The sequence below is a fragment of the Danio rerio genome, chromosome 4, assembly GCF_049306965.1.
Source record: "Danio rerio strain Tuebingen ecotype United States chromosome 4, GRCz12tu, whole genome shotgun sequence".
Lineage (NCBI taxonomy): Eukaryota > Metazoa > Chordata > Actinopteri > Cypriniformes > Danionidae > Danio > Danio rerio.
Window position 1 is genome coordinate 49919347 of NC_133179.1, and position 16565 is coordinate 49935911.

Sequence of the window (16565 nt, forward strand, 5' to 3'; positions counted from 1 at the left end):
ACAATTCACACATTACTGTCTGGCTAGTTTCTGTTCTATACTTATGCTAAAATGGTCCAACACTTCTGACCATGATCACCAATAAAGCCTAGAAACACATGGCATCAGTGTATTGTAAACCAATAGGGTCAAATATTCCTTTCCGGTTATCAAAAAAATAATTTGTTCCTTAATTATAGTTTTGATATTAAATTGTTTTAAATTCAAAACTGTAATGTATTAATCAGTGTAAAACCTACAACTAATGAAAAAACACATTCGGTAATTATGTACCTGGGTCTCCACTTTTGCCATGGCCTCTTTGGCTTTAACAAACATCCCTCAGGTTTTTCCAAACTTTTTAACAAAAACTGTCCTCTTTCCCACGGCTGTTGCAATTTCTAGCCAAGAATTATTGGTCATTTGGTGATCTCTATGATCATGGATCATAAGGATGTATGTGCAGGTGTACTTTTCAGGCAAAGTCTCAAATGTGGCACCATTGCGTACTGTTCGCCCATAAAGATGTCTTCAGATGCTCTTCAAAGTGATTCATATTCAACTCAAATCAAAATCTGTCGCCGCACGCACTGTTTGCTTGAGTCTCAGAAAAAAAACATACACTCCGCCGGCCGAAATTATGCCGCACGCACCCAAAGCAAACCTCCGCAAACCACAATGACATCACATTTGCTGCATGCACTCAAGCAAACAAGCGGACAAATCAAGTATAAACCAGGCTTAAGAGTGTAGGACAGTGTTCCCTGCAACTCTCTAAACACTTTCTCCTCCCTAATCTTTCTAATTCTATATTCAGAGCCGAAAATTAGTTTGAAGTGTGCAATTTGCACAAAATAAAATAATCAGTTCATAATAACTTGAAACACATATAAAGGTATTTAACTTTTTATGCAGCCTGGTAGAAACTCTCACAACCTGGTACATCTTCACCCCTCTTCAGTTATTGAGTTTAAATCTTCAGGTGTTCCAAGGGTTTCATTATCAGTAACTTGATATGTATTCAAGAGTTCACTGTAACATGAAATTAGCTCATTTTATGAATATTAATAATCAACAACAACGGTTTATTCTTAATTATTAATATTCCGGCTTAAGCTTCAGTCAGTTTGGTCAAACAAACATATGATTGTAGATGATCATGCTCGCGCGACCGAGCGGATTCCCAGATTATGAATATTAATTATCAACAATAACGAATTATTATTAATAATTAATATTCCGGATCAATTTATTGTTAATTTGACCAAACGAACACAAGCAGAGCCGCCGCTCTTCCGAGCGGACACTGTAATCTATTCATTTAGAAAAAGGGAATTTAATTGCTACTTCTTGTGAAGTAGATTAATCATTAAAAAGTTTTAAACAACTTATAATAGCTAGGCAGGGGAATCTGTATTTCAGTGACATTTTCTCGTGAGGCAAACAATACAATTCATTTGATTATAATGGAATTTATTGACTAGTCAGACGTAACGAACAAACAAACGCACAAACATACATTTAACACAGAACAAAGGTAAACCACGCGGAGATATCGGGTCTATAGAACGTGTAACAGCAAAGAGAAATAGTAAAGCGAGGAAATGGAGATTTCAGATAAAAGAAGTGACAAAACTTTCAGTTCCACACGCACCATTACGGACCACCAAGGTTATAAAAAACACCTTTTTGATAAAAGGGCCACAGCTTAATCGCATAACTAAAATCACCTGGTTTTTCATGTCTGGAGGTCTCTTTTATGCGTCTCTCTTCCGTCGTGATGAAAACTACTCTTGATGTCCTTTGATGCGTGGAGTTTGTAATGCAGTTCGGACGAACACGATCGCAAACTTTAAACTGAATTTACTTTGCCGGAAAATAAAGAAACGTGGCGGGAAAGTCCATGCGGCGTAGGAAAGCCGCGTGGCCCGAAGGCCACCGACAATGATGTTCTTCTTAGGACGTTCTCTTTCTGCCGGATGTTTGGGAGGGCAGAATGAGTTATACCTGCGGGTCACGTGACGACCCGTACAGCATTCTGACCAATGATTTCAGGGGAAAGTTTGCGCGCGAACCTTCCTTTGTCTCTGGGCTGCTCGTATGCAAATTTGAGCGTCCGCCTAAAGCATGCGGACAGGCATTTAATACAGGGCTTTAAAGAATAAAGCAATGCGAGTTATGGTCTCGATCTATGCATCATGTGTTGTAAAATGTCAGCAGAAACCCATCGGTACCAAACATGGGGGGGTTGAAAGTACATCAACATAATTTTACATATCCTTACAATATTTATGCTTTACAAAGGCCTAAATGGAACATGCATACAGGTTATAAGAGATGTTACACAGGTAAGAAAAGTCAGAAATGAGATACAAAGTTTACAAAACATAACACATTGGTTTTGTGCTGGTTCTGGATTTGATGAGTTCATTTTCTTTCTTATCTTATCTGTCATGTTCTTTTGAAGTAGGCAGAGAGTGGTTCTGTGAAGTCTCCCAGACTTGTTAACATGTCACCACGGATTACTAAGCCAGACTTTTCGTCGCCAAGTGATTTTATTGTCCTGGCGATTCACCCAGATTGTTTTCTGGAATGTTAAATGGAATGTTTATCTCCAGAATGCAGGTTACAATATGTTACATCACACTTGTTTGACATGCTGTCCTGGGAGAGAGCCCCAAGCTCCGCTGGACAAGGCCTCATTTTCGCTCTCCATTGTGAAGCTTCAGGTGAGTGCTAAGACTTCTTTTACATTTAAAGCCCTTTCCACACTCACTGCATCTAAAACGATTCTCTCCTGAGTGAGTCTTCATGTGTTGCTTCATAGAGTCTTTGCGTGTGAGACTCTTTCCACACTGATCACATGTGAACACTATGGTTCCAGTGTGACCATCCATGTGGTTCATGAGGCTAGTTTTGGTTGTGAAGCTCTTTCCACACTGAGCACATGTAAACGGCTTCTCTCCGGTGTGACTTATCATGTGGTGATTGAGTGAGCCTTTATATGGGAAACTTTTACCACACTCTGTGCATGTGTAAGGTTTCTCTCCAGTGTGAATCCTCATGTGGATGTCAAGGTAGTGCTTTTGAGAAATACTTTTCCCACACTGTGTGCAGGTAAAAATTCTTTCTTCATTGTGAGTTCTCATGTGGATTTTAAGGGTGACATTTTGCTTAAAACTCTTTCCACACTGAGAGCAAGAGTAAGGCTTCTCCCCAGTGTGAATTCTCATGTGTACTGCCAAGTTTCCTGTTTTAGAGAAGCTTTTTCCACAATGTTGGCATGTATACTTCCTCTCCCCAGTGTGAATTCTCTGGTGCGCTGCAAAATTTCCTGCATGATAGAAGCTTTTTCCACACTGTTGGCATGTGTACGGCCTCTCTCCAGTGTGAATTCTCATGTGGTTTTCAAAGCCTTGTATATAACCAAACCTCTTTCCACACTGTTTGCAGGTGTAAGGTTTCTCTTTAGTGTGAACTCTCATGTGAATATCAAGGTTTGACTTTTTACTGAAACTCTTTCTACACCGTGTACAGCTGTAATTACACATAGACTTGGATTTCCGAGGTCTTCCGCGTGATGAAGTCTTTTTAGTCAGTGTGGGTTTTTCATCAGTCGTTATTACTTGGTGTTTCTCAAACTGCTGTTTCTCTTCCATTACATTCAGTTGATGAGTCTCTTCTTTCAGCACCATCAGGTCTTTAAAAGAAAAGAATGACAGCTCAAAGCATGAAATGGATGTTTCACCCAAAAATGAAAATGATCAATTACCATTTACTCTCCATCTTGCAGTTTTAAACATTCCCCTTCTTCTGAAACACAAAGAAAACTAGAGTTTTTCACAATATTTTTTTTTCTATGTTCAGCTGAATCAAGAAACTCATAAAGGTTTAAAACCACACGAGAAAGAGTAAACGGTGAGGCTATTTTCATTTTGGCGTCAACTATCCCTTTACAGAGTTCCTATAATTAATCCTTTTTTTTTTGTAACAAAATGTAAAATAAGTCTTTGGTGTTCCCAGAATGTGTCTGAGGTTTCAGCTCAAAATCAGATCATATACCTTGCAGAATATTTCATTTTGGGGGTCAGAGGAAAACCAAGTTTTTTTGTGCCTGTGGCTTCAAATGCAAATGATCAAATGCACTCGCTCTAGATTACTCGTGTTGTGTTCCCTCATGTACATCTTCCACTCGATTAAAAACATTTGTGACTTGCTTGCAAGTACGCATAATTCACGCTTATATTAGTGAGGCTTCATTATTGTATTTAAATTATGCTATTGCTTCCCAGTACTGGGTTGCAGATGGAAGGGCATCCGCTGTTTAAAACATATGCTAGATAAGTTGGTGGTTCAATCCGCTGTGGCAACTGCTGATAATTAAAGGTACTGGGCTGAAGGAAAATGAATGAACTTATGCAAATGCTTAATGCCACATTTGCTGTAAACTGAAGTGATTAGATGGCAAGATGACATACTTTGCTACTTGTTTTCAATCATTTGTACTTTTTCCTTTGTTTTCTTGCCTTTGTGCATGTCCTGAGGCTTTGCTGAAGACCTACGTGGTGACAATTTATATACCAGACAATATGCAGAAATGCCATCTAAAAAGGCATTTTTGGATATCTTTTCTGCTGGAGATACTGTTGTCCTAAAAACCTACCACTTGGTGGTTTTATACATTAAAAGTGGTTATCGTTCCATGCCTAAACCACATAACACTGTTTTTAGTAGGGCTGCAACAACAAAACCAATAAAAATCAGTTACTAAAAGCGTTGGCAACAAATTTCATAATCGATTTGTTGTGTCGCGCGACACTGAGACATTTGAATGTTTAAAAAAACACTTCAGTTCAGCGTGGAGAGGAGTGAACACAGTCTCTCTCTACTTATCTCTCGCACTGATAATGAGTTCAGCGCCTCAAAGACAGGGATGAGGAGGAAGGGAGATCAGGGTAAATCACTACAAATTCCTACTTATGTTTCAATTTGAAGTGAGGACCATGTTGTTGTCCCTGGTGCTGGTGTTTTACTCATTATCCAGCGTGACAAGCATGACAAGTTAGCTCATCATATCATCACAATTATGCAGTGTTTTAACTGTCTAATGCTTATTTTATATTTTAGACATGCAAATACACACAAGTACTAGCCCTCTACTGCACGGTGTAACCATATGGCAATATGATACTTATGTTCATTTCCCTGCCACTATTTCTTTAAGACCAACATAATTTTTTTTGTTTGAAAGAGAATACCTTTGTGTAGCCAATGATGTGCTTTGGTTAAGTCACATGACATCCAGTGTTTTTCTGTAGCGCGATTTCTGACAGACTGGCATTTATTGTGAGTAGTTGCTAAATGCAAATGCATATGTCAATAAAAACAAAGTATCAAATTATGTTAGATCCACAAAAAAAATCACCTCCTCATGAAACATCACCTCCAGTAAGATATGATGACATTCACAACTCAATTTTTTTTTTTTTTATCAAATAATTTTTTTGTAAATCGATCAAATGTGTGTGTTGCCAAATGGCAACACAGTGCAATAGTGGAACATGCAATATTGCAATGGATTAGCTAGGCAGATAAGACATTCATATATGCAAATATGCATTGCGACTCACTTTATTGTACAGGCTTATTGCACTTAAACTTTTTTAGGTTCGGCTCTCGAATTAGTAAGGTTATGAGTATATATTATTTAAAAAATTTCGCAAAGCATGCCATGTAGCCTACAATAACAATAACAGCAAATTACAAAAAATAATAAGACAAGCCTACTTTGGCGTTGCAATAAAATAGTATTAATTATCAAGGAAATAATTTCAATATATAATTAAAATAGGAAAAAATAAAACAAAAACAAATGGTAACCTGTTTTTATAGCAGGGCCCAATGTGTTCTTATTTTTGTTCTGTTAACATTTATTAAAAAGAAAAAAAAATTACCAATAAAAACACAACTAAGTGATAATAATAATAATTATTATTATTAATATTGTTATTATTATTATTATTATAAAGCCCTTGCTCTGAAACAATCATACAAACCAGGTGCTGCTCAGAAATGGCCATCTTTGCTCAGCATCAGGTGCACAGCAGCAAGAAACTTGGCAGTAAACTATGACCTTATTTTAATGACAAAATGTGTAAGAATACTGCTAATTTACATTTTTATTTAATTTTTACATGTGCAATGAATGTAAGCCTGCTAACTTTGTGTGGTTCAAATGATAGAATATGTAAACTTTGTTTATATATAATTAAATAATAATAATTAAAAGCCTGCGTGTAAGGCTTTTATTTTGAGGGCGACGTCACAAGCTCAGATTTAGTTTAAATCTATACTGGGTTTACTCCCATCATATCTCCAGAATTATATTTGTAAAAAGCCTGTTCTTAACTATGGTCTTCGCTCACAGGATATTTATTTACTCTTTGTCCCTAAAGTGCGGACTGAGATGGGAAAAAAGGCTTTTAAGTACGCAGCACCTTTTGCTTGGAATAATCTGCAAACACAGTTGCAGTTCAAAGACTTGATTTCACTACAAGCTTTTAAAAAGTTTTAGAAGTTGAAACAGGTTTGTAGATGTTTTGAATAGTTGTCAGTGTGATTCATGTTAAATGTAAATAGTTTTTTGTTTGTTGTCTGTTGGACTCATGTGACTTGTGTACTGCCTAATCTTGGCCAGGACGCTCTTGTAAAAGAGATTTTTAATCTCAATTTGTCTTTCCTGGTAAAATAAAGGTTATAATAATAATAATAATAATAATAATAGTTGACCAATTAGAGGAAAGTGGGCATTTCAGCACCGCCTACATGTGTAAAATGAATATTAAAGTCGTTTATCCGTTTTCCTACTTTAAACCAAAAAACGAAAATCCAGCCAAAATGTCGTTTTTTCGTTTTCTTGTGAGCAAAAGAAAAATGGAAAAACGGCCATTTTTTTCCTTTCCTTTATTCCGTTTAAAAATGGAAAACAAATGAACAAAACGTACACAGTCCATTCTGCTGTGACGACCCCCAATTAATAAAGGGACTAAGCCAAAAAAAAATAAATGAATGAATCAGCGTTTCCATTTAATGACTTAAAAAGAACAAAATCGTCACTTCCTGATTAACTGGCGCCAAATCTCAACAGTAAAAACAGAATTTACTGCGGTAGGAGAAGCTACATGAATCTTTTCTGTGTTTAATAAATGACTTTCACCTCAGAGGACAATGTCAGCACACAATGAACATGTGGTGAAGATTTAGCGCATGTTTTTTTATGCCTATATTTCAAAAGTTATGTGCATTATGATGTTTCCATCAACTGTTTTTTTTTTTACGCTCATAGCCTATCCAATATGCACATAAAAATAAGTGGCTGAATATGTAAGGCTAAGTGAGAAATACTGCTTCATTTAAAAAAAAAAGAAAAGGAGACCGACAGAAACTCAAAACAGAGTTAAGAGAATAAAACCTGCTGACCAGGTTAGGTTCACAGAGTATGTTACCAAGTTACCTTTCTTTCAGAAACAGGCTTGACTTACCCTGCTTTCTCGAATTTCACAAACTTGCCATTTTGAAACGCAAATACCAGAGTTTCTCTCATTTCAGGGTTAAAATGCTCTGAGTTTTCACTCAACCTCCTTTCTGAAATGGGGCCTTGATCTTATATGCTATTGTTTTAAAGCTTCAGTTGCCTATTGGAAAAATGACTAGGACTAATAAACGGCTACTTTCTCCACAAACAAATGTGTTCATGTCTATACATACAAAGAAAAATGATTAAATTAGAAAATAAGACTTTGCAACAGGGGCGAAGCAGAGGCACAGTAGGTAGTGCTGTCGCCTCACCGCAAGAAGGTCGCTGGTTCGAGCCTCGGCTCAGTTAGCGTTTCTGTGTGGAGTTTGCATGTTCTCCCTGCATTGGCGTGGGTTTCCTCCGGGTGCTCCGGTTTCCCCCACTGTCCAAAGACATGCGGTACAGGTGAATCGGGTAGGCTAAATTGTCCGTAGTATATGAGTGTGTGTGTGATTGAGTGTGTGGATGTTTGCCAGGGATGGGTTGCGGCTGGAAGGGCATCCGCTACGTAAAAACTTGCTGGATAAGTTGGCGGTTCATTCCGTTGTGGCGACTCCGGATTAATAAAGGGACTTAGCCGAAAAGAAAATGAATGAATGACTTTGCAACATCAAGCAGCATTAAACATGGACCATGTGATGGCCAGTGTGGTGTATGTTTTTTTTATTTAGTTTTGTTTTGAGTTTAAGTTACCATGCTGCAGTGCCGATGAGGAACGGAGTTTCTGGGTGTGGTCCGACAAACTAAAGGGCCGACGTGCCGCCAAGTGGCACCTATTGGTTCCGCTAGCCGATACCATTGGCTTAAGGGCTTGGAGGGAGAGCTGATCTTTAGTTTAAGTTCATTAATGATTTGCAGTGTTTGTTCAGATTTATATTTAGTTTTTCATTTAGAATTTATTTAACTAATATTTAGATTTGTATTTAGATATTTGACTTAGTTTATTGTTGTTGTAAATTGTCTGTTTTTGTCTCCCCCTTCTTGTTTACTGTGGACTAGTCCCTCTGGTATAAATGTGGTCAGTCTTGTCATTTCAAAGAGTTCTGTTTTTGGTTTATTCATGATAAGTTTGGTTTGAACTCAGTTTTGTTTTCTTTGTTTAGTTTATTGATTTTTCAATTGATTTAATTGTTTCATTTATTTATTTTTTGAGTTTTTGAGAAGTTTTTTGACTTTATTTAAAATAATTATTTTGGAAATCTACTTTTTGTATGCCCCTTACTATATGTGCTGGCTCAGTCCGTCACAGACCAGTATAAGATTCTGACGGTATGATAACCTTGACTAAAAATATCATGATTTCTCAGTACTGTGATTACCATTTATAAATATATTATTTTTAAATGTCTGGTTAAAAAACCTAAACTTTTTTTTCCCCTTTGAACACAACATATTTTCACTTGAGAAACTTTGAAAGTATTTTGGAGCTGTAAACATGTCAGGCTAAATAATTCAAATGATTTTTTTTTTACTATTTAAAACAACATCTTTGGATATATTTTCTGTTGTCCTGAAAATCTTCAAACAAAATGTAAAAAACGTAGGGATGGTACAGCAAAAATATTGTTTTTAAAACTTTTTTTAAACCACGGTATACCTTGAAAACTGTCATTGTCCCATGCCTAATGCCGTCTAATGGCGGCACCTGCTGGTACGTGAAGAATATGGTCAATACTGACAATCTTTACACTCAAATCTCTGCATATCATCAGCATGCTGTAATCCTTTTTTTAAACAGCAAAAGTCATTTTAGACTAGTTTGTTGGCCAGTTGTAGTCAGTGCAATGCTAAACGTTATTGTTCCACTATAAATTGTTAGCTTTGCTTCATGTCGTCCCTCAACAACATCATATAGTTTAGAATACTGTACAATGTTTTATAACAGTTAATTATTTTAGTGTCCATTTCATTCAGCATATTTATTATTTGGGGGCATCCAAGCTTTCTGACATAAAGAAATTTTTCAAATGGCCCAAATGGAAAAGATTTTAATTTGCCCTATAAAAAAATATATTTTTATTTAATAATGCAATAATAAATGAATAATGAAAAATAAAATACAATATTTTAGATATTTCTTAACAAAAGCTCTAGTTGTATTGTTTTGTAATTGTTTTTAAAATAACCTTTAAAAAATTGTAAAAAAATTAACAAATATTTTGAAAAGTTTTAAAAACTATAATAAAATAAATCTATGCAAGTCGATATCCTCAGCAGTAAATACATGGAGCTTGTTTAAACAAAAAGTTATTGTGAGGAAATTAATTAAACTATTATGATAAATAGAGTTAAAATGACTTTTTTGACTAAAAAGTTTTATTGAGATGGATTGTTGGTGATTGTATATGTTTTGGACAGGCTGAGTAGCAAAACATGAATAGAGGAAAATGTAGACTTGTTAAAATAAATAAAAATAAAGACCTACAACACAATACTTTAGTAAATGTAAGACTTTTTAAGGCCTAAATTTTTTATTTTGGAATTTAAGACATTTTAAGACCCCACAGAAATCCTGTTTAAACATAATAGCCCTGGTAATTAGGTATTGTAATAATGATGTAGTTCTAACAGTTTAAACCCATAAAGAAGTTGATGAAAAAAGGGAATTGTGATCAATGTGACATGCAAATGGAAAGTACTAAACCAACACTATCACTGTAATAGCAGATATCTTCTATGAGAATACTGTAGGTCAAATATCGACAGCTCAGTTATTCATTCATTCATTCATTCATTTTCTTGTCAGCTCAGTCCCTTTATTATTCCAGATGCCCTTCCAGCCGCAACCTATCTCTAGGAAACATCCACACACACATACACTACGGACAATTTAGCCTACCCAATACACCTTTACCACATGTATTTGGACTGCAGGGGAAACCGGAGCACCCGGTACGGATAGCATAATGTGAGTAGGCCCTTAGCCTACCCAATTCACCTGTACCGCATGTCTTTGAACTGTGGGGAAACCGGAGCACCCGGAGGAAACCCACATGAAGGCAGGGAGAACATGCAAACTCCACACAGAAACGCCAGCTGAGCTGAGGTTTGAACCAGCGACCTTCTTGCTGTGAGGCGACAGCACTACCTACTGCACCACTGCCTCGCCCTCATCTCAGTTAAATGTGCATTTAGGACCACCAGGCAGAAAACTCGAGGCTGCAAGATGGATTTAATTATAGAGGTAAAGTAGGTTTTATATTCGCACATTCAAACTTTCCCCTTAATAATCTAATTTCATAAAATTATTTTTGCAAACTATAAATAGCGAAATCAAATTAGCCGTCAATGGCTATCTAAGTACAACATTGTTCACAGTCAAATGCTGTGATTTCAAGTCATACTTGCATGCTATTTCCGATCAAATATTCAAAGTAACATGGTAAATAATATAGAGACTTCTAAATGAACGAATGTGTAAAACCAAATTTACCTCTATATGACTGAGTTGGACTTTGAGAATGAAAACTAACCTGTTTGTTCCTGCAGATCTTCATGTTTGACAGAGAATGTCTCTTCGATCTTCACATCTTCACTCTCCTCTTTAATAAACGCCATCTTTACAACAGTGTGGAGATCATTCACTTCAGCAGGAGTTTTCCTCTGTGTTTGGACACTTTATTCTGTTTAAAACGAATAAAACAATAAAAATGTCCTGTTTAAAAATAGAGGTAAAGTTGGTTTTATAATTACACATTCAGACTTTCCTCTTAATAATATAATTTCATAAAAGTATTATTTGCAAAATCTAAATAGTGAAATCATATAAGCAGCTAATGACTATCAAAGTACAACATTGTTCACAGTCAAATAAACAGTGCTAATGTTGTTTTCAAGTCATACTTGCATGCTAATTCCACTCGAATATTTAAAGTAACATGTTAAACAATATATACACTGCTAAATGAACGAATGTGTGAATATAAAACCAACTTTACCTTTATTGTTTAAAATAGATAAAACAATGAACAGAAACAAAATAACTTCTCTTCAACACTTGCTGCAACAATTTCTTTATATGAGAGTAATTAACAAAACTTTTCTTTAAAACACTTATTACACACTTTTCTGTTACTTTATTCAAACAATAGCCCTCGGTTACTAAGAATAAAAATAGAGGTAAAGTTGGTTTTATATTCACACATTCGTTCATTTAGCAGTCTATATATTGTTTACCATGTTACTTTGAATATTCGATCGGAATTAGTATGCAAGCATGACTTGATAACAGCATTAACATTGTTTATTTGACTCTGAACAATGTTGTACTTTGATAGTCATTGGCTGCTAATATGATTTCACTGTTTAGAGTTTGCAAATAATACTTTTATGAAATTATATTATTAAGGAGAAAGTCTGAATGTGCGAATATAAAACCAACTTTACCTCTATAGAATAAATAGTACTACGTTGAATAAAGGATTAAAATATTTCCAACAGTAGGAACATAATTTAGCATCGTATAAAAAACTAAAACCTTCGAACTTTAACTTTAAATGGGTTTATATCTGTGTAAACATTTTACAACAAACCTTTCTCCAGTTGAATCACAGCGCTGAAGCGGCGCCGCCTGATGACGTCACATGCCAAAATAAAAGTCTTTTCTTGTTTAGCTTTCTTGCCACTTACTTTTGCAGTCATGACTTATTGATACATTTCTCCCATGTTTTTCACTTTACACTATATCTGCTTTCTCTCACACAAACCTTAAATCTAAACATTTTCTTAACTTTTTTAATCCACTTATGATGACTTGTATGTCTGCAACACATTACTTCCTATTAATATCTGAGTTTTCCCAGAGGTGGGTTACGGCTGGAAGGGCATCCGCTGTGTAAAAACTTGCTGGATAAGTTGGCGGTTCATTCCGCTGTGGCGACCCCAGATTAATAAAGGAACTAAGCTGACAAAAAAATGAATAAATAATATCTGAGTCCAAATCTCATCCTTATAATTATAACCTCTTCTTTTCTATTTCTACAACTTCATAGGCCTATATAGAATTTCCTTTTTTCCACATGAATTGTCATCTCTTGTTATCTGTGTTCCACGTTTCCTGCCATTCTTTAGCAATATATTCAGTAATAATATTTAATTTACCTTTACTTACAGAAGCATTAAAGGGGCAGTTCACATAAAAATCACAATTTTGTCATTTACTCATCCTCTACTTGAGCCAAACCTGTTTGAGTTTCGTCTGCTGAATGCAAATGAAGAGAATACGGAGGCAAAAACAGACATGGTTTAGCTGTTCTCATTTTGGACCTGGCTGCTTTTTTCAACATTTTCTTGCACACAAAATGTTCTTGAAATTCGATTACAATTGAACCACTAAAGTCATATGTCACATGTTTTAAAAATGTTTTTGGTTCCTTTTCTGGACTTTGAGCATCTCGGGACTTTTGCTGTCTATGACAGATGAAGGAGCTCTCTGACTTCATCTAAATAGTCTTCATTTGAGTTCTGAAGATGAGCAAAGTTCTCAGGAGATTAAACAACAGGTAGAGGGACAATCGTTCTTGAGTGCTTAGTGTACACTGTAACACATGCCTCCCATCAGTGCTGACATACAGCCTACAGCCACATTGCACTGCTTTTTAAAAATGTATTTATTCATTTTTTATTGCAGTAACAACTGGCCATTACAACAAATAGATATACAAAAACGGATAGAAGGCTACATCGCACTGCTACTCGTGTGATATTACTCATGTATTCATTTATTTTTATTATTTTTATCAATCAGGGGTCACCATTGTGGAATGGACCGCCAACTTATGCAGCACATGCTTGACACAGCGAATGCTCTTCAAGCTGCTACCCATTACTGGGAAACATGCATACACACTCATTCACACTGCATGCATACCGCATGTCTATGGACTTTGGGGAAACCAGAGCATCCGAAGGAAACTGACACGAACGCGGGAAGAACATGCAAACTCCACACAGAAATGCCAACTGACCCAGCTGAGGCTTGAACATGCGACCTTCTTGCTGTGAGGCGATTGAGCTACCCACTGCACTTACATGTGTAATTATTTGAGGTAAACTGGTATTAAAAAAGGCACGATTCAGATGTAGTCATCTGAAGAATCAAGCATGTATTGTTATAGACACTATGCTTATTTGTCTTAAGAGATGTTAGGCAGGTCCTGTTCATGTAATATGTTCATGTAATAGTCTATCAAGTTGGTATTGGCATGAACAGCTATACATGTTAACGGGTTTCTTATATGTAAAATGGTCCTATTCAGTTAATGGTCAGGCAGCTATTACTAAAGGTTCCTATTCGAAGTATACATCACTATATATAAGAAATGGAGTACTAGTCTTAATCGGCTCATTTGTGTCTATTGTTTCTTGCTCAGACTTACCTGATTTCTGTTTGTTAATGACTCTCATATAAGGAAACTGTTGAAGCAAGTGTTGAAGAGAAGTTATTTTGTGTCTGTTCATTGTTTTATTTTTTTTTTAAACAGGACATTTTTTTATTGTGTTGTTCATTTTAAACAGGATAAAGTGTCTAAACACAGAGAAAAACTCCTGCTGAAGCGACTGATCTCCACACAGTTATAAAGATGGCGATTATTAAAGAGGGGAGTGAAGATGTGAAGATTGAAGAAACATTCACAGTCAAACAGGAAGATCTACAGGAACAAACAGGTTGGTTTTCATTCTCAAACACCAACTCAGTCATTTGATCCTCATTCAGATATATTTTAATAATAATACTAAATTAAATCCATCTTGCAGCCCTGAGTGTGCTGCCTAGTTCTCCTAAATTCACATAAGCGCTTATTGAAAAAAAGGAATGAGTTTCATTTGTTACTTGTTCTCGTGTCTTTTGTCATTATTTTATGTATTATTAGTCTCCCATTTTCTCTACCTTCTTAAGGTTATTGCTTTTCTTGTTCTCCTACTGTTTGTAAAGTGCCTTGAGCACTGGCACTATATAAAACAAATAAAAACAATAAATTAAAAAAGTTTAACTGAGCTGACAATATTTGACCTACAGTATTCCCATAGAAGAGATCATCTGCTATTACAGTGATGGTGTTGGCTTAGTACTTTCCATTTGCATATGTCACGTTGATCACAATTCCCTTTTTTCATCAACTTCTTTATGGGTTTAAACTTGTTTGTAGTAGTTGTTACTAGTTCTCACAGACAGTATCTACAATTACATCATCATTATTATAATAACTAATTATCAGGGCTATTCCCTATTTAATAGCCGCAGGGTCTTAAAATGTCTTAAATTCAAAAACCTAAAAGTTTAGGCCTTAAAAAGTCTTACATTTACTGAAAGATTGTGTTGTAGGTCTTAAATCTTTTTAAAACAAGTCTTCATTTTCCTTTTTTCATGTTTTGCTACCTAATCTGGCCGAAACCCATACAATCACCAACAATCCATCTCAATAAAACCTTTAACCTTTCATTCAAAAAGGTCATTTTAACTCTATTTCTCATAATGCTTTAATTATTTTCGTGCTTCATTTGTTTAAACATGCTCTATGTTTTTTTCTGCTGAGGACATCGACCTGGACAGATTGTTGTGCATAGATTTAGTTTATTATAGTTTATATAGTTATAATATAGTTTAGTATAGTTATAATAGTTAGTAAAACATTTGTGAATTTGTTTTTTATTTTAAAGAAAGTTTATTTTGGAAAAAAAAGTGTGGATCCAAGTAGAGCTCTCTTGTTTTTACACAATATTTAAGATCTTTTGCTAAGAAATATGTAAAATATTTTATTGTTATTATTATTATTGATTTATTATTGTGTTGTTAAATATTTTATATAATATTTTTTGATAGGACAAATAAAAATCTTTTTCATCTGGGGCATTTGAAAAATTCCTTAATCTAAAATTTCATTCATAATGGTCTTAAAAAATGTCTTAAGTCTTAAATTTAACTTGGTGACACCTGTAGAAACCCTGATTTAAAGTATGTCAGAAAATGTGGATGCCCCTAATTTGAAATATGCTGAATGAAATGGACACTGAATTAATTAATTATTATAAAATATTGTATTCTAAACTATATGTTGTTGTTGCGGGACGACGTGAGACAAAACAATAAAATTATAGTGGAACAATAACGTTTAGCATTGTACTGACTACAACTGGCCAAAAAACTAGTCTAAAATGACTTTTGTTGCTTAAGAAATGGATTACAGCATGCTGATGATATGCAAACAATTGAGTGTAAAGTTCATCAGAATATTGACCATATTCTTCAAGTACCAGCAGACATTGAAATTGGAATCTTTTTGCTTGAGACTTTTTTTTTTAAAGAATACATTTTTAGATCCTAAAAACAGTGTTGTGCTGCTGAGGTGTAGGACAATAACTGTTTTCAAGGTATAACGCAGTTTGAAAAAAGTCAAGGTTTTAAAACCGCCAATATCTTCTGCTGTACCGTTTATCTGTATATGTAAGTTTTTTTTTTTTACATTTTGTTTGAAGTTTTTCAGGACAACAGTATCTCCAGCTGAAAAGATATCCAAAGATGCTGTTTTAAATTTTAAAGAAATCTGTGTTTTTGAAACAAAAGAAGACAGCAGAAGTCAAGGATTCAATTGAATGATTTAGCCTGACATGTTTACTGCTCCAAAATATTTAAAATGTTTCTCAAAAGAAAATGTTTTGTATTCCAAGAGGAAAAAGTGTCTGTTTACCCAGACATTAAAAAAAAATATTAGGAATAGTTGTTTTGGTCATTCTAAAACACCTCAACCGTTTCAGTATTAATGTTATTATATTATTAATGACCTCCAGAGCGTCTGGAGCACGTCAAGAGCGTCTGTTCTCCACATTTCATTGCTTCAAACGCCACCATGTGTTCATTGTGTGTTGGCATTGTCCTCTGAGGTGAAAGTCATTTATTAAATAAAGAAATGATTCATGTAGCTTCTTCTACCGCAGTAAATTCTGTTTTTATTGTTGATATTTCATGCTAGTTAATCAGGAAGTGACGATTTTGTTCTCTTTGATTCATTGG

The 16565-nt window shown here is 35.1% G+C and overlaps 1 protein-coding gene across 3 annotated transcripts; it reads right to left on the reverse strand.

The window, feature by feature from the left end:
- Positions 1 to 1435: 1435 nt before the first annotated feature.
- LOC100332458 (uncharacterized) lies at positions 1436 to 12130 on the reverse strand. Of its 3 annotated transcripts, none has more exons than XM_068220187.2 (4): positions 12088 to 12130; positions 11029 to 11178; positions 3752 to 3789; positions 1436 to 3679 (listed from the first exon to the last, which is right to left on the reverse strand). In XM_068220187.2, exons 3-4 carry the CDS (start codon positions 3780 to 3782, stop codon positions 2679 to 2681), a joined length of 1032 nt encoding a protein of 343 aa, XP_068076288.1. In that variant the 5' UTR covers positions 3783 to 3789; positions 11029 to 11178; positions 12088 to 12130; the 3' UTR covers positions 1436 to 2678. The 3 variants fall into 3 exon arrangements, with proteins under 3 accessions (XP_068076288.1, XP_068076289.1, XP_002661836.5); XM_068220188.2 differs by having other exon boundaries at positions 3752 to 3792; XM_002661790.8 differs by lacking the exon at positions 3752 to 3789.
- Positions 12131 to 16565: the final 4435 nt, after the last annotated feature.